This window comes from Aspergillus multicolor, assembly GCF_047715735.1.
Source record: "Aspergillus multicolor strain CBS 133.54 unplaced genomic scaffold BDW74scaffold_12, whole genome shotgun sequence".
Classification (NCBI taxonomy): Eukaryota; Fungi; Ascomycota; class Eurotiomycetes; order Eurotiales; family Aspergillaceae; genus Aspergillus; species Aspergillus multicolor.
This window is the reverse complement of record NW_027395963.1, coordinates 761,245-783,954: the sequence shown is the minus strand read 5'-3', so window position 1 is coordinate 783,954 and position 22,710 is coordinate 761,245. Positions and strand designations below refer to the sequence as shown.

At 51.3% G+C, this 22,710-nt stretch overlaps 9 protein-coding genes across 9 annotated transcripts; 7 read left to right on the top strand and 2 right to left on the bottom strand.

The window, feature by feature from the left end:
• Window positions 1-5: 5 nt before the first annotated feature.
• BDW74DRAFT_178310 (MMtag domain-containing protein) lies at window positions 6-819 on the bottom strand (the record flags this gene model as incomplete). Its single annotated transcript, XM_073729169.1, has 3 exons — window positions 6-353; window positions 424-724; window positions 782-819. The coding sequence occupies 3 exons, from the start codon at window positions 817-819 to the stop codon at window positions 6-8; spliced, it is 687 nt and encodes a 228-aa protein (XP_073584040.1).
• Window positions 820-1,086: 267 nt separating this feature from the next.
• BDW74DRAFT_153410 (uncharacterized protein) lies at window positions 1,087-4,210 on the top strand. The gene is made up of 6 exons (XM_073724522.1): window positions 1,087-1,376; window positions 1,442-1,449; window positions 1,507-1,555; window positions 1,609-2,435; window positions 2,487-3,184; window positions 3,258-4,210. Exons 1-6 carry the CDS (start codon window positions 1,275-1,277, stop codon window positions 4,049-4,051), a joined length of 2,478 nt encoding a protein of 825 aa, XP_073584039.1. The 5' UTR covers window positions 1,087-1,274; the 3' UTR covers window positions 4,052-4,210.
• A 7-nt stretch (window positions 4,211-4,217) lies between these two features.
• On the bottom strand, window positions 4,218-6,767 carry BDW74DRAFT_21307 (RBR-type E3 ubiquitin transferase). The gene has a single exon (XM_073732217.1). The coding sequence runs from the start codon at window positions 6,530-6,532 to the stop codon at window positions 4,673-4,675; it is 1,860 nt and encodes a 619-aa protein (XP_073584038.1). The 5' UTR covers window positions 6,533-6,767; the 3' UTR covers window positions 4,218-4,672.
• A 766-nt stretch (window positions 6,768-7,533) lies between these two features.
• Window positions 7,534-8,971, top strand: BDW74DRAFT_21281 (phosphatase PAP2 family protein). Its single transcript, XM_073732216.1, has 3 exons — window positions 7,534-7,807; window positions 7,868-8,057; window positions 8,120-8,971. Exons 1-3 carry the CDS (start codon window positions 7,754-7,756, stop codon window positions 8,572-8,574), a joined length of 699 nt encoding a protein of 232 aa, XP_073584037.1. The 5' UTR covers window positions 7,534-7,753; the 3' UTR covers window positions 8,575-8,971.
• Window positions 8,972-9,234: 263 nt separating this feature from the next.
• Window positions 9,235-11,210, top strand: BDW74DRAFT_185327 (uncharacterized protein; the record flags this gene model as incomplete). Its single annotated transcript, XM_073731027.1, has 5 exons — window positions 9,235-9,535; window positions 9,600-9,716; window positions 9,774-9,857; window positions 9,917-9,961; window positions 10,018-11,210. The coding sequence occupies 5 exons, from the start codon at window positions 9,235-9,237 to the stop codon at window positions 11,208-11,210; spliced, it is 1,740 nt and encodes a 579-aa protein (XP_073584036.1).
• A 459-nt stretch (window positions 11,211-11,669) lies between these two features.
• Window positions 11,670-15,048, top strand: BDW74DRAFT_178306 (FAR11/STRIP family protein; the record flags this gene model as incomplete). The annotated part of the gene is made up of 5 exons (XM_073729168.1): window positions 11,670-13,634; window positions 13,685-13,800; window positions 13,849-14,018; window positions 14,066-14,195; window positions 14,244-15,048. The coding sequence occupies 5 exons, from the start codon at window positions 11,670-11,672 to the stop codon at window positions 15,046-15,048; spliced, it is 3,186 nt and encodes a 1,061-aa protein (XP_073584035.1).
• A 234-nt stretch (window positions 15,049-15,282) lies between these two features.
• On the top strand, window positions 15,283-16,713 carry BDW74DRAFT_153402 (ribosome biosynthesis protein MAK16). The gene is made up of 2 exons (XM_073724521.1): window positions 15,283-15,386; window positions 15,488-16,713. Exons 1-2 carry the CDS (start codon window positions 15,325-15,327, stop codon window positions 16,386-16,388), a joined length of 963 nt encoding a protein of 320 aa, XP_073584034.1. The 5' UTR covers window positions 15,283-15,324; the 3' UTR covers window positions 16,389-16,713.
• A 39-nt stretch (window positions 16,714-16,752) lies between these two features.
• BDW74DRAFT_153400 (uncharacterized protein) lies at window positions 16,753-18,043 on the top strand. Its single transcript, XM_073724520.1, has 2 exons — window positions 16,753-17,600; window positions 17,661-18,043. The coding sequence occupies exon 1, from the start codon at window positions 16,795-16,797 to the stop codon at window positions 17,458-17,460; it is 666 nt and encodes a 221-aa protein (XP_073584033.1). The 5' UTR covers window positions 16,753-16,794; the 3' UTR covers window positions 17,461-17,600; window positions 17,661-18,043.
• Window positions 18,044-18,336: 293 nt separating this feature from the next.
• BDW74DRAFT_153398 (aminophospholipid-translocating P4-type ATPase NEO1) lies at window positions 18,337-22,626 on the top strand. Its single transcript, XM_073724519.1, has 2 exons — window positions 18,337-20,459; window positions 20,509-22,626. Exons 1-2 carry the CDS (start codon window positions 18,611-18,613, stop codon window positions 22,476-22,478), a joined length of 3,819 nt encoding a protein of 1,272 aa, XP_073584032.1. The 5' UTR covers window positions 18,337-18,610; the 3' UTR covers window positions 22,479-22,626.
• The last annotated feature ends 84 nt before the right edge of the window (window positions 22,627-22,710 follow it).

Sequence of the window (22,710 nt, the reverse complement as noted above, 5' to 3'; positions counted from 1 at the left end):
CCATATCATGATTCAATGCCGCGGGTGATAAGAATCCTCCTCTCGGGGTCTACGCGGACGGTCGTCTCGGTGTCTTGCATATCTATCTCGGTCACTCCTCTCTCTGCTTCTTGACCGTGAAGATGATCTTCTCCTATGGCGTTCCCTATCCCGGTCAACAGGCCTCGATCTTGACCTGCGTCTATGATCCCAGTGACTTCGGTGCTCTCGTTCATCATGTCGCCTGTGATGTCTGCGCTCTCGATTCCTGTCCCTGTCCCTATCACCACCACGGTCTCGATCGCGATCACGATCCCTTCTCGGACTCCGTGTGCGCTCGCGTCTTCGCCTTCGGCTTTCCTTCGATTCCCTCTCTACTCCCGTTAGCACTTGTACAACAACAACCGACCGCGCGATGCCCATACCTCTAGTCTTTTCCTCTACCGGTTCCCCGCCAGTCACCAGCTTCTCATTCCCACCCAATGGCATCATATTGGCGTTCTGGGACGGCAATGGGAGACCCAACGCCCGCGCCATGGCCTCCTCCTCTGCTGCTTTCACGCGTTGTCGCTCCTCTCGTTCCTTCCGGGCCGCCTCGTCGGGGTCATCATCTCCGCGCGCATACCATTGTAGATCTTTACCCTGCTGCCACCGTCCGACTGGTGCCATGAGCGAGTGGCCCAGGTAGTTTTCACGATGTGAGGAGTCTTTGACGTCGGTCCATTTGAAGTCGCCGCGGCCGCCGCTGGAGTATCGAGTCAGTCAGGGCGTCATATTAGCTGGGTGTGGGCGCAATACTCACCGGCTGCCTTCTTTGCGGACACCGGCGACAAGATCCATGATACCGGGAGGCTCTGATTTGTCCTATGTTGGATGATGCTGAGGTCAAGGGTAGCAAACAGAGCTCAAGCTGTAGGCGTGGAAGGGGCACGTGCGTTTTTGTGCCTAAAGGGCAAGGCAGCAAATAGCTATGACTTCACCTGCGATGCCCCTCCTGCCACTATCAACCCTATATTCCAATTTTCAAGAGCAGGAGACTCGACTTTTCTTCCTCAGCTACCAATGTGGCAACCTAAAGATGCTCAACACACCTTCAGTGCAGAGTGAAAGACCTCTCACTTTGTGTGGTGCGCTGCCCAATCTGATTCTGATACATATACCTGCGCCCGCTCTCCCATCATAATTCCTCTTATCAACTGCTTATTTGATCAATCTCCTATCGAAGAAAGCTGTCCGAGCTTGTATTTATATCTTTTTTGTGCGTGGCCGACGCTGAGTAGCTACAGGTGTCGACAATGGCGTCCACGAGCCACAGCCAAAGAGCAACGGACCCGAAAAGTTGCTATGGAGAGGGTCTTCAGTTGAGACCACTGAACGTCGAGAAAGGCTCAGCCCGGGTACGTGTCTTCTACTCGTTCTTTCATAGCCGTTCATGTTTACTTGTATGCTGATATTCTCCTAGTACCCTTCGTATGTTTCCTACTATGGCTCGCTAGTAACCTGTACAGGCACTGATCTAATCCACAGAGCGAAAGACATACACCCTCCTCGGACCTCTTCCTGGCGCTGTAATCTGGTAATCGCATCCGAGCCACATCCTTTGAGAGAAGACCATATTGACGAAACCAGACTGCACTCTCTCAACGGCAAAATCTGCTATTCGTTGCTTGCGGCCACCAAATCTATGTGTGGGAACCCGCAGGTGCGTCGCAGACGTTGGGCTCCCAGCCGGAGATGATCATCACACCAGTCATGAAAGAGCCTGAAGCTAGGGGATACATCTCGCCAACATCGCCCCATGATATCAATAGCATTCTTGTGGATGATTTAGGCCGCGAAGAAGTCCTGCTACTGGTAACTGACTCAGGCAATGTGTGTGGCTATCGAGTTGAAGCCATCTACTCGGCCCTGAAAAGAGCAATAGACAATGGAAAGACGGGACCTATAGATGGCGCTGACGTTGACCCATTCTTTATAGAGCATGTTGGCGAGAGCGCTTGGGGCCTAGCTATTCACAAGTTCGCCCGCTTGATCGCGGTGTCTGCCAACACCGGCCATGTGACTGTCTTCGCTTTCGCACTTGTCAGTCCGGAGTCGGACGAGAGTGGCGACTCATTCAGTCAGTTACTAGAGGAGAATGATAACGCCAATGAGCACAGTCAGACATGGCTACATATACGGACAGAACAGCAGTTCAGGAAACTGCAACAGTTGATGCCCAAACGGCATCGTACCCGGAATATCAGATTAACTTACCGTGGTCATTACACCAATATACCGTCTGTTGGGTTCCTGAACACTGATTTTGATCCGAATGGGATGTGGATGGTCAGTACAGATATCGTGAATAGAACAATCGTATGGAAGATTTGGGAGAGCTTGGGTGCATTCAATGACTACCATCTCAACAATGTGGCTCCGTGGAGCTTCCCACAAGACTCATATCTGGACGAAAGGTTAGCTTTGTCTCACAAGGCTTGTGTACGCCATTGCTGACCGAATCTCAGTGATCGCGGATGGTCCGTCATCACCCTTGACCCGCGCTCATTCCATTTAGTGAAGACCGAGGAAGAGGCTTGTGGTGGTTGTCCGCGACGGCGAGTGAAGAACAAGCATGAGATTCTCGATCTAACCAATCTCACCAAGTACATCCCTGAATCATCACGGCTCTACAACCATTTCCCACCCGCCGTCAAGGCCGAGCCAAACGAAACAGTGTTGCCCGATTTCTTCGGTGCGGACTGTCTGATCAATGGCAATAATAGCCAGGAAAAGAATGAGACAGGGATACCACAGCCTGCTGTAGCTGACGACCTACGCCAGTCTGACCCCGCAGAAGCGATCAGCGACCAGGCTGTAGTTGGCTCATCTAATACTGATGACATGAGCGATGATGGCGCTTCTGACTCGGCCTCCGAGCTAGAGCCCCAGCAACCGACAGCCAATCGCGCACTCCTTAGAGCCCTAGCAAACCATCCTAATCACGTACTTTCTCCAGAGGACATACTAGAAATAGCTCTCCGTGATACCGCAGGCATCGATATTCACGAAGTCCAAGCCCTCCTCTCAGAAGCACACGGCGACGATGACGATGACGACCATTCTCAATCAGAAATGGAATTGGACACTTCTGATGTTGAGGGAGACGCATACGAAGAGGATACCGCGTCTCAAGAAGACGATTTCTACCACCATGTTTCCCAGCGTATGTCAATCGGCACCCGTTTCTATTCATCACGATCCATGGAGAAGAGACAGTAATACTAACTTTAACCTAGCACCCCCAGACGGCGACTTCCCAATCCTCCACTTCTCCCATACAAACATAACCCTAATCTCAGATCCTTTCTCTCCCCATCCTAGTGTCGTCCATGGCGCCCCGCTCATGCAACGCTTTCTCCCTCCCATTGGGCCCATCCGCAACTTCGACCGCCTCAACATGATCAAATACATCCCCGAGCACGGCATCGTCGTCGCCGCCTCCCAAAAAGGCCGTGCAGCCATCATTGCGCTCACTGAGTCCCCAACAACGGGACGCACCTTCCGCGTGGATTGGATTGTTCCACTAGCGAGCCAGGAGAAGTACGGCGAACGCCCACTTCTCCCGCTACTAGGTGTGGCCGTGGCTCCGATGCAGGGATTTGAGATCCCGCATGATGTCCCTTTTATTCCTCACGGTGGTGACGAAGACGGAATATATGATGACTGTGAAGGTGATATGGACACCGAGTCAAGCGTGGATGACTTGCTATTCCAGTACAAGTCCACCTCCGGTCCGACAACAGCGACAGAAAGAGGTCAGGACCATATCACGCTCCCCGAATCCCATGCCCGCGCAACCCGCGCCTACCAGCCCGAAGAGAGCTGGAGAGGGTGGAACCCGTCCCGCCGGTATCGACTCCTGCTTGTGTACGCAGATCACTCGGTCATGAGCTATGAGTTCTGGTATACATGGAATGCTTCAAGGGGAGGAGCTGGAGCTGGAGCTGCGGCTGCTGACAGGAGTGGTGTTGGTGTCGGCCATGGTCCTGGGGCTAATGGTGAGAGTGAGGATGACTATCTCATTCTATGAAAGGGGTTTTTTGCAGCAAGCTTAGAATTTCGGGCGGATTTGGGTGGTTTATGTCTTGGTTTGTTCTTTCGGAATGGATGGGTGGCACGCTTCTCGACTCGGATCATCGTCACATTGCATTGGATGTCCAGGGAGGTATATACTCGATTTTAGTATTTGTCTCTGCTGTAGATGATAATTCAGATAGCGATATCGAAATTTCATTACCAACAGTCCCCTCATTCAACCTAATAACTAGCTATGCGAACTTTTAAAGACAGTGGAAGAATACAATGACGGGTGCTATGCTATACATGCCAGAAAGAAAATGGGGTTAAAATAATGCAGGCCAGGTCCCGCATCCTGATGATATGCAGTACAGCAATATCTTGTACAGGAGTAAGAATAACGCTAAATATGCAAGGGATAATAGGATGAGATGGTTAACTGTTCCCGTAGACATAGCAAGATAAAGGTTGCCCCGCAAGATGTGTTCTAATACTATCATGATGTGATCGTGAAATCGTTAATTGGTGGTGACGTTTGTGCAAGCGTGAGCCGTAAATCAAATCGTTAAATGGTATAGACGTATATAGGTGGATATAAGAGCAGACGGACAGGTTCAGAGCTAGAGTTGTCGATTCATAAACCATCCTCTAGCTCATCGCTGTCCCATTCATCTTCGCGGTCGTTCTGGACGAGGTCGAGGAATCGCTGGAGGCCGGCTCGCGGAACGACAAGTTGTTCAGGTGCAGCGTCCACAGGGGCGCGGCCAGCTCGGATCTCTGCCATCGCTCTGGCCTGAGCTTGTCGTTCGGCTGCGGCTGCTCGGCCCGCTGCATCAAGACCGTTCGCATTCCGCCCTAAAACGCGATTGGCAGCAGCGGCCTGGTTGACCCGAGGAGGAACTGGGGCTGGCGGTGGCGGCTGTCTCCCGTTTCTCGGCTCATTGTCATCACGGTCCATCTCCCAATGAGGTGGCTCTTCGTCATCACTTTCATCAAAGATCATTTGTTCAGGCATCTGATGCAAAGCTTCAGCACCTTCTGGGTTGATGCCATCACCACCTTCCAGGTCCCAGAGTCTATTAAAGCAAGGGCTGGTAAGGTCATTGAAATGTCGATACGGATTCCCCTCCTCAAGCCACGCGGAGCAAAGATAGCAAAAGTGTGTTTCGCACTTGAAGCATTTCATATGATTGCAGCCCATGCGTTTTTGGCAGGGAGCATCGCATGTAGGGCAAGCGGAGGTGTACAGCCTGAGATAGTTCTCTGTTGCTTGCTCCTCGGCGGTCAGCTCTGCCTGCCGCCGAGGGAAACACCGCACTAGTTCTCCATGCCATCCCTTCTTGCATACACAGCAGAATGCGTAATTGCAGTCCTCGCAAATAGCCAGTCGATCTGCCATGGGAGGTAACTGGCTTTCCTCCCCTAGAGGATCAAAGACAAGGCCTTCCGGTTCGTCATCAGAGTCCTCTAAGTAGTCTGCCATTGGATCAGCGGGCTTAGGGTGCTTCTTCGACCGAGCCGCACCCTGGCACCATTGTCGAGGGCAGTAGATAGTCGTCTTGTCAGCTTCCAGCTTTCGTTTCCGTTTCATAAAGACATAGCGTTGCACTGTTTCTTGTTCAAGGGGTATTTGCAGGAGTTCTGATGGGCTAAGTGTGCGATCTCGCTTCTTGCGGGTTCTCTTCTCGCCGGAAAGTGGTGCATTTTGTTCTTGGCCACAATCAGGGGCCAGACACTTGACACCCTCAACGTCTCCCTCGGTGATGCAGGTGTTATAAAAGTCCTGCAGGCAAGGTACGCAGAAGACATGGGAGCACATCAATAAACGATGACAGTTAGTGCCCTTCTTAGGCTCGAGGCAAATCCCGCACTCAAAGGTTTCCTGTTCGAAATTCTCCCGTTCTGCTTTGTTATTGAAATCCAGCAAAGCGATCTTCAGTTCCCGCGGAAGTCGCACTTCGCCACCAGAAGCCTCCTCAATTCCGAACGTCGTCTCTGCCAGTTGTTGAAGATGGTCTATGTAGCTGAATACCACGAGGGACCGGCCAAATTCCTCCCAAAGTTGTTTGCCATCGTCCAGCAATTTCGTGACAGCCCACAACGGCAGCCAGCGTGGACTGGTGCTAAGCTTGAATATAGGAGGGTTTGCCGAAGGATAACCAGCTGGAAGCTCAATCTCAAGATTCAAAGGCGGCAAGTAGGCAAGGACATGTACGTCTCTCTCCGTATCCGTGCTTGATTGATCGTCTAGCTTGGCCTTGGACCCAAGACCGACTTCGCTGGCATCGAGGGATGTCGGAGGAGTAAGGACCGCAGGAAAGCCAACTTCCGGCTGTTGATAGAAGCAGACATTCAGAGGCGTTGTTGGTTTGACCGTTATGTCTAGCGACGCTCGAAAGGGAGACGATGGGTCGATTTTGATTTCCGGGAAAATGGCGGCAATGGACGAGAGTTCTTCTGATCTCTCATCCTCCAAGAAAGCTTCTGAGTTCATCGCGGCAAATATGATAGCAGGGCCGGCGGCAAGACTGAGTGTTGCAAGTCCTTTATCGGTGTTGGGGCCAAAAGCGGCAAGTGGCGATGGGCTGATCAGTGATGAGCAACGGATGCAATCATAGTAGGCTCCAATATAAATTACCCAACTGCTACCGAGTATGTTTGTCCCTAAGACCTTCTTAGCTCTTCGCCGATTTCGCCGAGTTGTTCAGAAGCAGTTGCCAAGTAAAATGGAGACAGCGGAGACGGTTGTCATCAAATCGGTAGACCAGGAGGCAAGTCTGGGTCCGGAAAAATATATGAAAAATTTCAGCGGTTCCTGAGATCGATATAGACTACTTCTAGAAGCAGCCCTGCGGTGGCGGAGAAATGAGGCGAATGGCGCGAAGAAAAGTATAGAGGTGGGTCAGGCAGTCTAGATGGCGAGGAGGACGATACCAGGATCGAAGTTAAGGGATCGCTAATCGAGGTATATGGACGGCCGAGAAGCAATGATGGGATGGTATGGAATGCTGTCTAGCAACCTGGGAGAGAGCCGACACTGAAGCAGATAGAAATGAGAAAGTTGAGAGTAGACGTGGAGAGGAGAAGTGCGTCATGGTTTTGATGCAAGATAAGCGTAGAAAAGAGCTTAAGACAAGTCGCAGCAGGTCTCGTAGACGAGCAGTGAAAGTAGCAACAAAGAAGAAGCGAGACAAAAACACAAGAAGAAAAAGTCAGTAGTGAAGAAGACGCAAAGGTGATTGTGGTTGTGATTGATTGTATTGTGGGGGTGGAATGGCCAGTTCGATGGGCATCAGGCAGTCTTTGGTGCCCAGCTGTACACAGGAGAGGGCTATTGTTTGAGAATCTTCATCGTGTTGACATCTGACTTGAGGATTGTTTAGTTAGTTTAAAAATAGCATTTTTATTCGCGTCTAGACGATAATTTCTTCTTGCAAGTCGCGAGTCCGTGAAGCGATTTGTTATCGGTACTGGCCTGACTTCTGAGGCTACAACCGACCCCTCCCCCTCATTTCGGTCGCTGCTTTAACCTTTTTTGAAGGGGGCAAAAGCAGCGGCTGATCACGGCTCGGAGAAACCGCTCCCGGCCTACTTATCGCAATGATAATCCAGGCTCTCCGCAGCACGAGGTGGCCGACGTCACCCATACTGCTCGGTACGGTTGGATATCCGTTTGGGCACTGTATCTGTACTACCAACTGCCCATCCAGCCATAATGGGGGAGGAAGAGCAGCCCTTAGCATCGCTATCTCTTACTCACGTTCATTATGTAAGTTCCACGAGCTATTCTCGACCTCGGGCAGGGAACTAACCTACAATTTGATTACAGAACCCTGATGATCCCTGGTCTCTCGTATCGGCGTGGCTCGCTCTCGTCCCTCAAGCGTTATGTGTCGTCTACGTTACACTCGTCTGGGCTTCGCGCGAAGTGGAAGTGGGCTTGATGTTTGCCGGGCAGCTGGTCTGTGAGGCTCTGAACTTTGCCCTCAAGCGGATCATTAAGGAGGAGCGGCCAAAACGTATGTCAACAAGGTGGAGGACCTCATTCGAAACAGCTTGAGCTAATGGCGACTGAAAATAGAAATGTTCGGGAAAGGCTATGGCATGCCGTCATCACACGCGCAATTTGTCTCCTTCTTCGCCGTCTATATCGGCCTATTCCTCTTATTTCGACACGCCCCAACCACCGCAAAGCAAGGCATCGTCTATCGCATGGTCGCCTCTTTTGGAATCACACTCGGTGCCACTGCAGTGGCCATCAGTCGTATATACTTGACCTACCATACCATCCGCCAAGTTCTCGCAGGGTGCGCTGTTGGAGTCGTTTTTGCGCTTATTTGGTTCATTTTCACTGGGTTCTTGAGATGCTATGGCTGGATTGACTGGGTGTTGGAGCACTCGATAACTAGATTTTTGAGAATACGGGACTTGGTGGTAAGTGAAGATCTTGCTGAAGCCGGGTGGCAGCGGTGGGAATCAAAGCAGAGAATCAGAAGAAGCGAGTTCGGCGGCCGTCAGTCGTCCAAGGTAGACTGACAGTGTACGTGCCCTTCGTAGGACTGTTGAGCAGACATGATACCCTAGAACGCTCACTATAGTCCGATCATATATATATTGAATCATCATCGATCACAACTCAGCAGCTACTTCTCCCATTCCCCATTCTTAAAGTGGTCTAAATCGGGAGGCATACTTTTCTCACATGTCAATCGACATTGATGAAACTCAGTCAATTCCTTATAGCTGAGTATGTCGTAGTCTCTGCGGGTATACGGATACGCATACGCTCAAGGCTCCGTATGATCTGTCTGACAGCAATAATGGTGGATTATAAAGTAAGGTCTGGCTGCCCGCAAATAATCCGACTCGACACTGTGTCATACTAGGTGCTCATGATGAGGTCGAAGGAATAGGAAATCGCTCCAGATGTCATCGTCCTAACTAAGACGGCCAATCAGGATACGTCTCTATCTATAGGTATCTAGTTTCTCACGCTCCACGACTTTCCTTCTCTTTTCTCTCTCAACCAAGATTTGAAGCCAGCTGAGGAAGATCATCTTCTTCTCTTGTACCATGGCCAACCGCGTGGCCTTGGCTTTGATAACTATCCAGATAGCCCTCTTCGCTATATACTTCCAACAGCCACTAATTAGCCTCTTCAATCCACATCCCATTGTCCTTGATTTCAAGCGAGATATGACATACATAGGTAGCCGGTCCTCTCATGGCGCCGTCGAGCATTTCCAAAATATTTTCTATGCAGAGGAACCGACAGGCCCTCGGCGTTTCGCACCGCCTGTGCCGACGAATCCGCAGAGAGGCTCCGTTATTGATGCTACACAGTCTGGCGCCTGGTGCCCGCAAGGAACTGGCGACATACTGCCGTTCACGAGTCGAGTTACAAATATCAGTGAGAACTGTCTCAGTCTGAGGATTGCGAGGGCGAAGGGGACTAGAGGGGGTGCGAAACTGCCGGTTATCGTGTGGATTCATGGAGGTTTGTATCAGACTTGTTATCAAGTAAATGATGCATTGCAGAAAGGCGACTAATCAATGATTAGGTGGTCATGCCCTAGGCTCAGCTTCTGATATCCTGTATGAGCCAGATGGCTTGGTGAAGCACGCTCTTGCGTCTGGGCGGCCTGTGATATATGTTGGGATTAATTACCGACTTGGCCGTGGGTTCACCATGGTCTCGTGCTTAGGCAAAGTCCATCCGCTAACTCTTTATTTAGTATTTGGGTTTGCGACTAGCAAGACGTTGATTGAGAGAAAGGAGACAAATGTAGGGCTGCGCGATCAGCGCGCCGCTTTGGAATGTACGCGACAATAGCCTCTTCTAATCATTGGTTAGAAAGCTGAATTTCAGGACAACCAGGGATTCGCGATAACATCGAGGCGTTTGGCGGTAACTCTAACCAAGGTAAATTGACTATGCCGTTCTAATTATAGAGCTCCAGGGCTGACGATACCCTCCAGTAACTGTCATCGGACAAAGTGTGGGAGCTGCTGATATCGGACTGCAGCTAATTGCATATGGAGGAGAAAAGCAGGTTCCGTTTCAGCAAGCACTAATGATGTCCGGAGGACCTGGGACAATTTTCAGCACCCAGCCAGACCTAGTCGCCAGTAATACCGCTGCTATAGCTCAACAGGTGGGATGCGTTAATCAAGAAGGCCACGGCCAGGACTTGCAAACACTAGAGTGCCTCCGAGAGGTTCCTTTTCAGACTCTAACCAACCTCTCTGTGACTGCATCTCGTGCAGCTCGTCCTCCATTCGGCGAAGGTTACTTCTACCCAACTATCGACAACGACTTCATCCAAGATCGACCGTCGCAGCTAATACGCGCTGGCAAGATTACCAAGGGGATCCCCATCATAGCATCCTGGGTGACCAACGATGGTGCCTGGTATGCTCCACCCTCAACGTCAACGGACCAAGAAGTGCTAGGAACATTTGGCTTGTGGCTACAGAATCTATCCGAGTCCACGAAGAGGAATCTCCTGGATCTGTATTCTCAAGAAGACTTTACGCACATGGTCAGACTTGACATCGACGGTCCGATTTCGCCGCAATACTATCGCGCCGCTCAGATGAGCCGTGATATCTGGTTCACCTGCCCGATACTGGATTTTACGTGGCAGTATGTCCAGCAAGGGGGCGCGAAGCCGTCTCAAGTACGGCTATACGAGTTCAACGAGACGCGATTCGCACCTGTCTTTGAAACCATAAGCGTGCCGATGTGGCGTGTTGCGCATCTCAGCGACATACCTTATCTCTTCAACAATGATCACCTGGGAGGCGGTGCTGATAATTCGGAGGTGCACCTTGCTCTGGGTGAAGAATTCAGCTCGAAAATCATTCAATACGCATATGGCGCCTTACCTGAGTCAGATAACAGTGTCAACGAGCTTGAGAACTGGCCGTCTGCTTTCTCAGATGATATGCCAGAGCGGAGCAATATGCCAGTATCGAGCGAAGGCCCTAACAGAATCTCTATCCAAATGTTTGGTGGCCCGTTCGGATCAGGTCCTGTGTCGGTACTCAAGGACAGAGAGAAGAGACTTGGTGTGTCAACAGAGTCGGAGAAGGCGCTTCACTGGGAGAAACTGCATAGTCGATGTGACTTCATCAACGGGGAGCAGTTCAGGGCCGAGGCCGGGGTTTGAAGGGACAATGTCAACATTATTCCTCGACTTAAAAGAGGTCTTTTCGGATCTCTTCTTGAAGATAATAAACTGCCTAGTTTATTGTCAGCTATAACGTTCTACTTCGTACTTATTGTTCTTTAGGGCTTTCGCCCCTGCATAGTTCCCAATTAGGAAGGACCGCTGATCTAGTGGTCTTAGTAATCAGACACGGGTCACGTGGGTGGGTCCAGGCCATTGATCCACCACATTCAGGCCGGGGGAGGCTTCATTTGTTCCTGGCTAACCCAAGCTCACCCACGCCATGTATTGCCTCATCTTGGTCGATTAATATACACCTAGCGTGTCATAGAACGCCCGACAACCCTCGGGCACCTAAGGCACTTTCTTCAATTTCACCAAAGACGGTCTGACGAATTGTTGAAATCCGCGTCCAGTCATCATTGGGTATCAACTTCTGAAACATACTCTTTGCCCAGTATGGATGAAACTACAGCGTCTGCTGATGCTTCCATGGAAGAGCATCATATTGTAAAGGCAGATGAGATGGACCAAACTGGGTCAGACATTGTCCCTGTTCCTGACGAGGAAATGATGGAAGAAGTCGCGGAGGGTATTCGACAGGAGCAAGCTGCTCAGAACTCGAATGCTCCAGCAAACGAGCCACCAGCCCAGGTACTCCCCGGAAATGTGCCATTGTCTAGACGCCCTGAACTGCATCGAAATACCTCAGCCCCTCCACCTCCACGTCAGCCGCCACCACCAGCTCCGGTTCAGCACAATGTTGAACCACCAACCGACTCTCTCAACCTTGCTCAGCTGAAGCAGTTTGTTCAGGACATGCCGAAGGTGGAACAGCCTGCCTATGCGTTTGAGTATGCCGACTCTCAGCCGTTCGCGGAAGAGGTAGAGGAGTGGTTCCAGTACAGCGAGTTCGATAGGACCATGCTTCTTGGAATGAAAACATCATTTGAGCGGACTTGGGGCTCGTTCTGCGAAGGTCAGCCTTCTCTCTCTTTCCGTACGTCTTGGCTTGAGGCTCCTGAATCAATGCAGAAGTTGTTCTTGACCGAGGTGCTCGATAATCTGCAGGACAATGAAATCATGATTCGAGTTGAGGCTTTGGAGTCGGTTTGCTTCGTTGTTACTGGAGTGTGGGATACCACTGCTGGGAGGAGCACATCAGACTACCCTGAAGGTTCCTCTCCAAGTGCGGAGAGTGTGAAGTTCAAATCTTTGCAGATCCACTGGATAGAAAAGAACGCAAAACTCGTTCATGAGTGCTCAGGACTGCCATCGCTCTATGGGTGCTTGCTACGGAGCTTTGAAAAGTCTCGCGTTTCAGCCCCCTCCGAGTTAAATGCACCACCAGAGACCGCTAACCCAACACTTCTCGCGGCAGCGGAACGGGAGGCAAACCTGGTTCTCACTGTCGTTTATCTTATGGTCGAAGTCGCGCGCATGCAGGAAGCCCAAGACCCCAAACACACCCCGCTGAAGCATGCAATCATGGCGCTCGAGCCGGACTTGATGGTATTTCTGATTGAGATCATTGCTCGGTTGCGATGGGATGACGCTTCCAATGTTCCCCTTACGAGAGTTATTCTCTTGTTTTGGAAGTGTGTACTTCTCTTCTTTGGAGGTAGTGACATTCTGAAACAGGCCAAGGAAGCATTGGAGCCAGCCTTCGACGGCGGGAAGAATGATCCCACGAGAAGGACGCCGTTCCTTACTGCGTCTCCCCTTGATTATCACAACTTTCGGCAGGAGATAACCTCGAAATATCCTGCGTATAATCCCCCTCCACCTGTGATCCCACTTGAATTAGAGAATAACTCAATCCTTCCTCCTCTGCCTCAACACCCTAGCAGATCATATGCATCCAATGGCCTCTTTTCTGGAGTCGGACCCTCTGTAGCTGGTGGTAATGGCTCTATCCTGCACCAGTCAGTTCATATTGCGACGCCAGCGCCCTCTCCTCCGCCATCTCCCATTGGCCCCGGCGGAAAGGCAGGAAAGAAGCAAAACTATCAAACAAACCAGAACTTCCCTTTTATGTATCCTCCGTTGGATAATTCCAGCAATAACCTTGGCGGCAAGGGCTCTACGGAAATGCAAGACGTTCTCGTGGGGAAGAGGTGGGATGGCAGTGACGTTCCCGCATCAGTCATTGAGGCTGGTAAGCTCTTCTCAACGCATGTCAAAATGACTAGGGCGATGAGACAGCTGTGGGAGGAGCGGGAGCAATTCATGAAATACGACCGCGGTTGGCACGCTGAGGGCGGTCCTGCTCCTGGCGGCGCAGAATTTGGGGACGAGATCGCAGACGACCTGGAAGACTTCTCGTTAGACGAGACTGAGAAGTCCGAAGGCGGTGCTACGAGGGAAAAGCAAACCGATAACGAAGAAATCCAGAAACGTCTAGATGCCGTCGAAGTTTTCTATGTGAGCATATTCTCTACTGAACAGTGCAGAAAACCTCTAACTTTAGCCAGACACATGCGCTTGTGCATCTACAGTCGGTGGTTATTGTCTTCTTGAAGATCATTTTGACAAACGTCAGCGCCCTCGTCAACAATCAAGCCAACGGACAAAATGGCGGCTCTGGAAGGTATGCAGGCGATGCTTCTCTCAGTATTACAGTCTAACGACCCTTTAGCGAGAGCTTCAGTGCGGTCAATGGAACTGCTGTCGGCTTCAACAACGAGGCGGAAGATTTGAACTGCGATGCCACGATTGATGAGCTCGACAATATCCGCGTACGCGAGATCACGGGAAAAGCCATCTCTGGCTCTCTTCTTCTTTTGCTTAAGTGGTTCAAGAGATCTCGTGAGCATATCTGCATATGAGCTTCAATTAGAGACTAACCGCTGTAGACATCTTGAAATTCGAGTATATGACACAGCTCTTACTCGACTCGAATTATCTACCACTGATCCTAAAGATGTTCGCACACCAGGAGATCGACCAAGCTGTGGCGCAACGGACAGATCGCGACGAACTTGGGTAGGTTATCTCTTGGCTTAGCTGTTTACGTTTACCTGACAAGTCTAGTTTCTCCCACTTCTGTCACTTGCATTCAGAGCAGCCACCCGAAGTAACTGGCTCGGAACAGGACAGCGACGACGATGCGGTTCCCCCTCCCATTGCTAGACACAAGCCGGAGGCAGCCCGAGCAGACAGCGTCGACGAGACAGGACAAGGTTTGATTAGTGGTCTTCATAGGCCGGAGGTCGACGAGCTGGGATACCCTACAGGGCCGCCACCAAGTGAACCGATCACATGCTTCTCTTTCCGAAACTTCTTCTCAGCAATCAACTACCTTCACATCATGCAGAAAATCACTCGCGACAAGGCTCATCGCTGCCTACTTCTTGTCCAGTACAAGTCTAGTACCATCCTCCGCAAAGGGCTCAAGATCCCCGACCCCAATCTCCGTTTCTATACCCTCAAACTCTTCAAATCACAAGTTCCTTATTGCGGTCGCAAATGGCGCCAGGGTAATATGCGTGTTATCACAGCGATATATCTCTACTGCCGCCCCGAGCTTCGAGACGACTGGCTGGCTGGGTCTGATATTGATGCCGAGGTTGAAGAGGCATTGCCACTCGAGCAAGCCCTCCGGGGCCTTACACACTGGTGGCACCTAAGGCGTTACAAGCATGTCATGGGGGGCGATGAGGGTTCGACCATGATGGACGAAGAGCGGGATTTCTTCGTTCGTGAGCTTGAAGCCATGGGGTGGGGCTATGCTGGGGACGAGCTGTTGAATGGGATGGGTGATGAGGCCGAGCTGGCTGCAGGACCGCTGGCAAATGGGACGGAGTGGGATGGCATGCTTCAAATGGAGGGGGCGTAGATGACTGGACACGATAAACATCTAATGAAATGATATCAAAGAGAAGACATTGCAATGATTAATGTCTTAGCTAGGCTGGCTTCTGTACTTTGTTTCCGGGCCAATCGTGGGGCCTCTATTTCTTATCGATAAGGCGACGCTGCGCTGTCACGTGAGCTCTCCGAACTTTTTTTTTCGTCTTAGAGAAGCTTGCAAGATCTCCGCAGAAACTTATTATATTCCCCAAACCCCACTGCCGAATAACTTTGAGGACCATTGCAGTTCTTTCTCAACAAAATGTCCTCTGACGAGATTGTATGGCAGGTTATCAATCAGCAATTTTGTTCCTACAAACTCAAGTATGTGCCAACCGGCGAGGCGATCTTTGACAGCAGATCCTTCCCATCAATATCGCCTCGTTCTCGAGATCTGAGTAACTAACCACTTTCTCTGCTATCAGGACAACAAAGGGTCAAAACTTCTGCCGCAATGAATATAACGTGACCGGTCTTTGCAACCGGCAGTCCTGCCCGCTGGCAAACTCCCGCTACGCCACAATCCGCTCAGACCCCGAGACGGGCACCATGTATCTCTACATGAAGACCATTGAACGCGCGCACATGCCCAGCAAACTATGGGAACGAATCAAGCTGTCATCAAACTACGCCAAGGCTCTCGAACAGGTGGACTCACGACTCATCTACTGGCCGAAATTCCTGATCCACAAGTGCAAGCAGCGTCTTACACGACTGACGCAGGTCGCTATTAGGATGAAGAAGCTTGCGCGCGAAGAGGAGCGACTGGGCGAGAGGGTTGTGCCGAAGTTGGCGCCGAAGATCCGACGCAGGGAGGAGACGAGAGAGCGCAAGGCCGAGAGCGCGGCTAAGGTTGAGCGGGCGATTGAGCGCGAACTTATTGAGCGGTTGCGCAGCGGTGCTTATGGTGATCAGCCGCTGAACGTGGACGAGTCGATTTGGAAGAAGGTGCTTCGTGGCTTGGAGAGGTCTGGTGAGGGTGAGAGGGACGAGGACATGGATGATGGAGAGCTTGAGGAGGAAGAGGAGGAGGAGGGTGTTGGGGAGGTTGAGTACGTCAGTGATCTTGACGAGGATGAGGATCTGGAAGACCTGGAGGACTGGCTTGGCAATGAGTCTGGCGAGTCGAGCGATGACTATTCCGATGAGGATGAAGAGGACAGCGATGAGAGTGGGTCTGAGGGTGACGAGCCGCAGCAGAAGAAGGCGAAGCCTGGTTCCAAGAGGAAGTTCAGTGCTCCGCCTGCTAAGCCTAGGAAGAAGGGCCCCAAGGTGGAGATTGAGTATGAAACTGAGGGCGCTGGCAAGGAGAATGTCTTTGCTTAGGCTGGACTTGGACTTATATTCGACCCCGCTAGGGTACGGTGGCAGAAAAGCAAGATGCTATTTCAGGGTCTTTGTTTCGACTTTCTTGTTTGGCGTTCGGTTTGCGTCTTGTTGTTCTGTTGCTGTCGCGCATTGGGCATGTCATACCCAGCAGTTGCATATATCTAGCTACACACATGGCTTCTTTTGCTCTGGACATGGTACATAATCAAAATTAGTATGAGCGTTCTCAAGAACTATGCAGTGATTTGGCAAACAACAACGATCTTTGTACTCAGTAGTATACCCATCTATGCCCGATCACGTGCGGGGACTGAAACTGCTCCGCATCCCGTCTCCGTAGACTCAAGACAACTTTCTTCTTCCTACTCCTACACAGTCTCGACTTTCTCCCAACACCGCCATAATGTCCTCCTACTTCTCCTCTATAACCTCCTCGTCCGCAATCTCCAACCTCGGCACGCGCCTCAACTCCCTCCGCCGAGCCATAACCTCCGACGAAGCAGACGACCCCGACAACGAAGACTGCTCGCACATCTCCAACGTCCTCCGCGCATACTACACCGAGAAAGGCCGCCGCTTCCCCGGATGGCTCCCACCCGATCCGAAAGACCGCTCGCCAGCCCCATCGCGCGTAATCGCAACCTCCAACAACGTCTCGTCCGCCTCCATGTCCTCAGGGCGGGGCGGGGGCCTCGGTGATCTGTGGGGTGATTCTGGCAGCGGCGCCGGCGGACCACCGCAGCTGGCCACCTCTAGCTTGAGGCGCGGGAGGGGACAACCAGGGTCCAGCTCAAGCGCGGCATCTCCTTCTGTCCATTCGCCTGCCATGTCCGCTTCGTCGTTGCATCCCGCTGGAGGACGGCTGATGCCTGGGGAGCGCAGTGGCTCGTATCAGTCTGTTACCAGTGCGGGCTCGGGCTCGTCGGCTGGGTTGGAAAGGGCGACTTCTGCGCAGGAGCGGCTTAGGGCTAGGCTGCATGGTGGTCGGTCGCCGAGTCCTGGGCAGTTGTCGGATCCGAGTTTGAGGAGGCCTGTTGGGGCTAGTCCGGGGTCTGGGAGATTCCGATAAAGTACTGGATGGGTCACTTGAAGTATATCTGCGGCATGGTGATGGTGGTCTTTTCCATAATTACGACACTACATAATAACGGGTGCGGTATGGTAGAAAAACGCAGGTCGACCTTCTTGCCGTCCTCCCTGGTGACACTGGTGAGTTTCCATATAGACTGCGACTACCCTTGGGGATATAAGGACTGATGCAGTATGCAGGATGTTATTTGTTTTTCTAAGTCCAAACCAGCGCTTGGTCCATGCGCGCTTTTCACTTAATAGGGGCGTCCGTTTTCTGTCGTTCAGTGCTTGGGCCACTGGTGGTTCCGCCTGAACTGCGTCTTTTGCTGTCTTCGAGCGTACATACCATGGAGCGTTGTCGGTTTCTTCAAGTCTTTCGCGCTTATCGTGACATCATGTTTTATGCGAGCTATCCGTGCCACATGGCCGCATTGCCCGCGCCACCCTAAGATGTTTTGTCGGAGGTCGATTCTATTAATTATTGATATTGGCAATATACCTTACTCTGTGCTGTTATTACGCACTCATACATGATTTAAATTTAACACCACCTTTTACAATTGAGGACTGCATGAAAAGGCAACGCAAGAACTATATATATACGCAGCTATCAAGACTATAGCTCATCCAAAACATCAGTATATAAACTTCGACGAACCGATCAAAGTCCAACAGCTGATTGTAAGCAACCTTGCTTTGATTGCAGGTCCGTCTCTTTTATTTTAATATTTAATTACTTGCTGGAGCCCTCGTTGATGTGAAACGAAAGGGGGTAGATCACCAATACAAGCATGCTTTATCATGTGACCCGCTGCCGCATTGCATCAAGGGAACAAGAATAGGCCGCGAGATTACTTGCCCCAGACGTTTATGAGTAATTTACGACAACACTCGCTGTCAGCGACTTCTTTCCTACCGACTACATTTTTGTGCAGGCCCGGTCTACGTGTACATACCTCGCCGGTCCACAGTTCCCACTGACGATAACATGGTCCCATCGGGACACCCTGGAAGCAACGCAATATAGAACGACTAAGCGGGACATGACAGCTTATTTTTCGGCACTGGAGCCTAAAGACAGCTCCTCGCATACTACGACGCAACTTTGAATTTGTTTCACTTTTTGACCGAGCCGACCGAGTGCCAAAATGATGCCTTCGTCCTCGGAATACCTACGCGCTCACGATCGTGCGAGCATCGAGACCGACGACGACGACCTTGACCTGGAGGAGCTGGATCCCTCCTCAGCATACAACAATACACCACGAATTTCGCGGGATGAGCCGGTCCAACAAAGGAGCCATGGTGGTCCTGGCATAGCGCTAAGGAACCTGCGCGTGGGCGCTGGGAATCGCCGGTTATGGAAGCGGAGTATGTCCGGGACGCACGAGGAAGATACGGCCGGATTACTTGAGAATCGTGAAGAAGAGGATAGGGGTCTCCGACCGTCGCATGCAAGTTCTCGACCTTATACCGATGACGATGCGCCGCTCCTTGACCGCCGAAGCTCCGTACGTTCCGTACGCTCACTTGCCGATGGGGGACGGACGCCGCAGCTGGAATCTCGACTAGGATGGCTGAGGCCGAGTGCGTTACTTGGCGGACTACATGGAACGATAGGAGGTGGGAAGTATACGGCGGATGTGGTGAAGCCCCCGCGGGATGTCCTTGTCGGTCAAGCGCAACGAACGAAATACCCGCCGAATATCGTCTCGAATGCGAAGTATACGCCTTGGAGTTTCCTGCCCCGCACGCTATACAACGAGTTCTCGTTCTTCTTCAACATCTATTTCTTGCTTGTTGCGCTGTCGCAAATCATTCCCGTGCTTAGGATAGGGTATATGTCTACGTACATTGCGCCTTTGGCCTTTGTGGTGTCCATATCCCTGGGGAAGGAGGCTTTGGATGATATTGGGCGGCGAAGACGGGACGCGGAGGCCAATGCCGAGGAGTTTTCTGTGCTTGCACTAGATAAGTCCGGTGGCAGCAGGGCTTACCCGGTTTCCGAAGACCCCGGTGCGAGTGTCCCGGTGATCATAAAGAGATCCCGAGACCTGAAAGTTGGTGACGTTCTGAAGGTCCGCAAAAACCAGCGTCTTCCAGCAGATGTCGTGATCTTGAAGAGCGTTTCAAATGATGCTACAAAAGCACGAGGGTCCCAGGAGACAGGTGCGTCTGCTGAGATTGATCGTGCGAATGACGAATCATCGTCTTCTGCTCCTGGGCCGGATCAAGGGGCAAGTGCTGGAGTCGCTCAAGCGGAGGAATCCTCAGCCAGCGACACTTTCATCCGAACCGACCAACTTGACGGTGAAACGGATTGGAAGCTACGACTACCGTCTGTGTTGTCTCAGACACTCTCACTGGAGGACTTTACGAGGCTAAAGATCACGGCAAGTGGACCGGATAAGCGAGTCAACGAATTTGTCGGCAATATCGAGCTTCTGCCATCATCAGGGTTCTATGACCCGCACGTTGACAAGTCGGAGGATAGAGGCCAAGATGGCGATGGGACGGAACAGAACAGTTCTGCGCCGCTTTCAATCGACAATACCGCCTGGGCTAATACTGTCCTCGCGTCGAACACCATAACATATGCTGCTATCATTTACACCGGGTCTCAAACGCGAGCGGCGCTTTCTACGTCTCCTTCCCGGTCAAAGGTTGGCTTGTTGGAGTATGAAATTAACAACTTGACCAAGATTCTGTGCGCTTTGACATTGACCCTTTCAATCATCCTGGTTGCTTTGGAGGGATTCCAGCCGACCAATGATAAGGTGTGGTATGTCGCTATTATGATTTATTTAATTTTGTTCTCGACGATCATTCCGATGAGTCTTCGAGTCAATTTGGATATGGCGAAATCTGTGTATGGACGGTTTATTGAACGGGACAAGGACATTCCGGACACGGTTGTCAGGACGAGCACGATACCGGAAGACCTTGGTAGGATTGAATATCTTCTCTCGGACAAGACGGGTACTCTGACCCAGAATGGTGAGTTCATTGGCCGTCATTTGATCTCAGCAACAACTGACATCCGCAGAAATGGAGCTGAAGAGAATTCATGTTGGTACTGTCTCTTACGCAAATGACGCGATGGAGGAGGTAGCATCATATGTTCGACAAAGCTTTGCTGGGAACACTCTGACCACTGCCGCGGCTGCATTTGGAACTCAAGCAGGACCTGGGGCAGCGCCACGTACGAGACGAGAGATTGGATCGCGCGTCCGCGATATTGTCCTAGCCCTTGCATTGTGCCATAATGTCACCCCAACTACGGATGAAGAAGATGGAGTGAAGGTCACAAGCTATCAAGCTTCATCGCCAGACGAGATTGCCATCGTACGCTACACTGAAGAGGTTGGACTGAAAGTGTCCTATCGTGACCGCCAAACGATTGTCCTCGAGTCTACGGATACCGGTAATGTTGTCGTACGGGTGCGCATACTCGACATTTTCCCATTTACTTCCGATAGCAAGCGCATGGGCATCATTGTCCAATTCGAAACGGACAAGGGCATACTAGAATCACCGACAGACGAGGAAGAGATCTGGTTCTACCAGAAGGGAGCGGATACTGTCATGACTTCGATTGTTGCGGCCAATGACTGGCTTGATGAGGAAACGGCCAACATGGCTCGAGAAGGGTTGCGGACATTGGTGGTTGGACGGAAGCGCCTGTCGCCCTTGCAGTATCAAGAATTTGCCAGCAAATATAAGCAGGCATCACTTTCGCTTCAAGGACGAGATATTGGCATGCAAAAAGTGGTTAGCGAGTACCTTGAGCATGATTTGGAACTTCTTGGTGTCACTGGTGTGGAAGACCGTCTTCAGCGGGATGTTAAGCCTTCTCTCGAGCTTCTTCGCAACGCCGGAGTCAAGATTTGGATGCTTACTGGTGATAAGGTCGAAACTGCGCGCTGTGTTGCAATTTCTGCGAAACTTGTAGCTCGGGGTCAGTATATTCATACTGTTGCCAAGATCAAAGACAAGTCAGCTGCACAGGAAGCACTGGACTTTCTCCGAAACAAGACTGACTGCTGTCTGCTCATTGATGGCGAGTCTCTGGCGCTCATGCTTAACCAATTCCGATTGGCATTCATCTCAGTGGCTGTTCTTCTTCCCGCTGTGATTGCATGCCGATGCTCACCCACTCAAAAGGCTGAAGTGGCTGATCTGATCCGCCATCATACCAAAAAGCGCGTCTGCTGCATTGGAGATGGCGGTAACGACGTGTCCATGATCCAAGCGGCTGATGTAGGCATTGGTATTGTTGGAAAGGAAGGTCGACAGGCTTCACTCGCGGCTGATTTTAGTATTACTCAGTTCCATCATGTCACGAAACTGCTGGTATGGCATGGACGGAACTCGTACAAGCGCTCAGCCAAACTGGCGCAGTTTATCATGCACCGTGGTCTCATTATCAGCGCTTGCCAGACCATGTACAGTATCGCCAGCCACTTCGACCCGAAAGGCCTGTTTATCAACTGGCTCATGGTTGGGTATGCGACAGTCTACACCAATGCTCCTGTCTTCTCCCTAGTCCTTGACCGTGACGTCGACGAACAACTGGCCAACCTATACCCCGAGCTATACAAAGAACTCAAGACTGGTCGCAGTCTCAGCTACCGCTCCTTCTTCACCTGGGTCTTAGTGTCTGTATATCAAGGTGCCGTGATCCAAGGTCTGTCTCAAATTCTCCTCGACACCATCTCTGGGCAGCGGCTCATCAGCGTCTCGTTCACCGCTCTTGTACTCAACGAGCTGCTCATGGTAGCCATCGCCATTACAACCTGGCATCCTGTGATGATACTCTGCCTTCTGGGCACGGCTCTAGTGTACGCCGCTAGCGTACCCTTCCTTGGCGAGTACTTTGACCTCAGCTATGTGATTACGCTAGACTGGCTCTGGCGGGTGGTGGCTGTGACGGCTGTTGCTATCATCCCCGTGTGGGCTGCAAAGCTGATCAAGCAGTCTTGGAGTCCGCCGAGTTATCGGAAAGTGCGCGGATAAGGATTGGTAGTTTGGTAGATGTTTGGTTGGTCCCCATGCATACTTACTATTGTGGTTGATGATACCACCATTGGCCGCTTTTGCTTGATATCATGTCCGTACATACTATATAGACCTTGCATCGGCAATGTACCTGCTTCCTTCCATGCATAAGGTAGACGCCCTGTACTTCGAAGTATACCGCATGCACGTGACCCATTCAGGGCTACCAAGGTTTAACAGGCAATGTGGC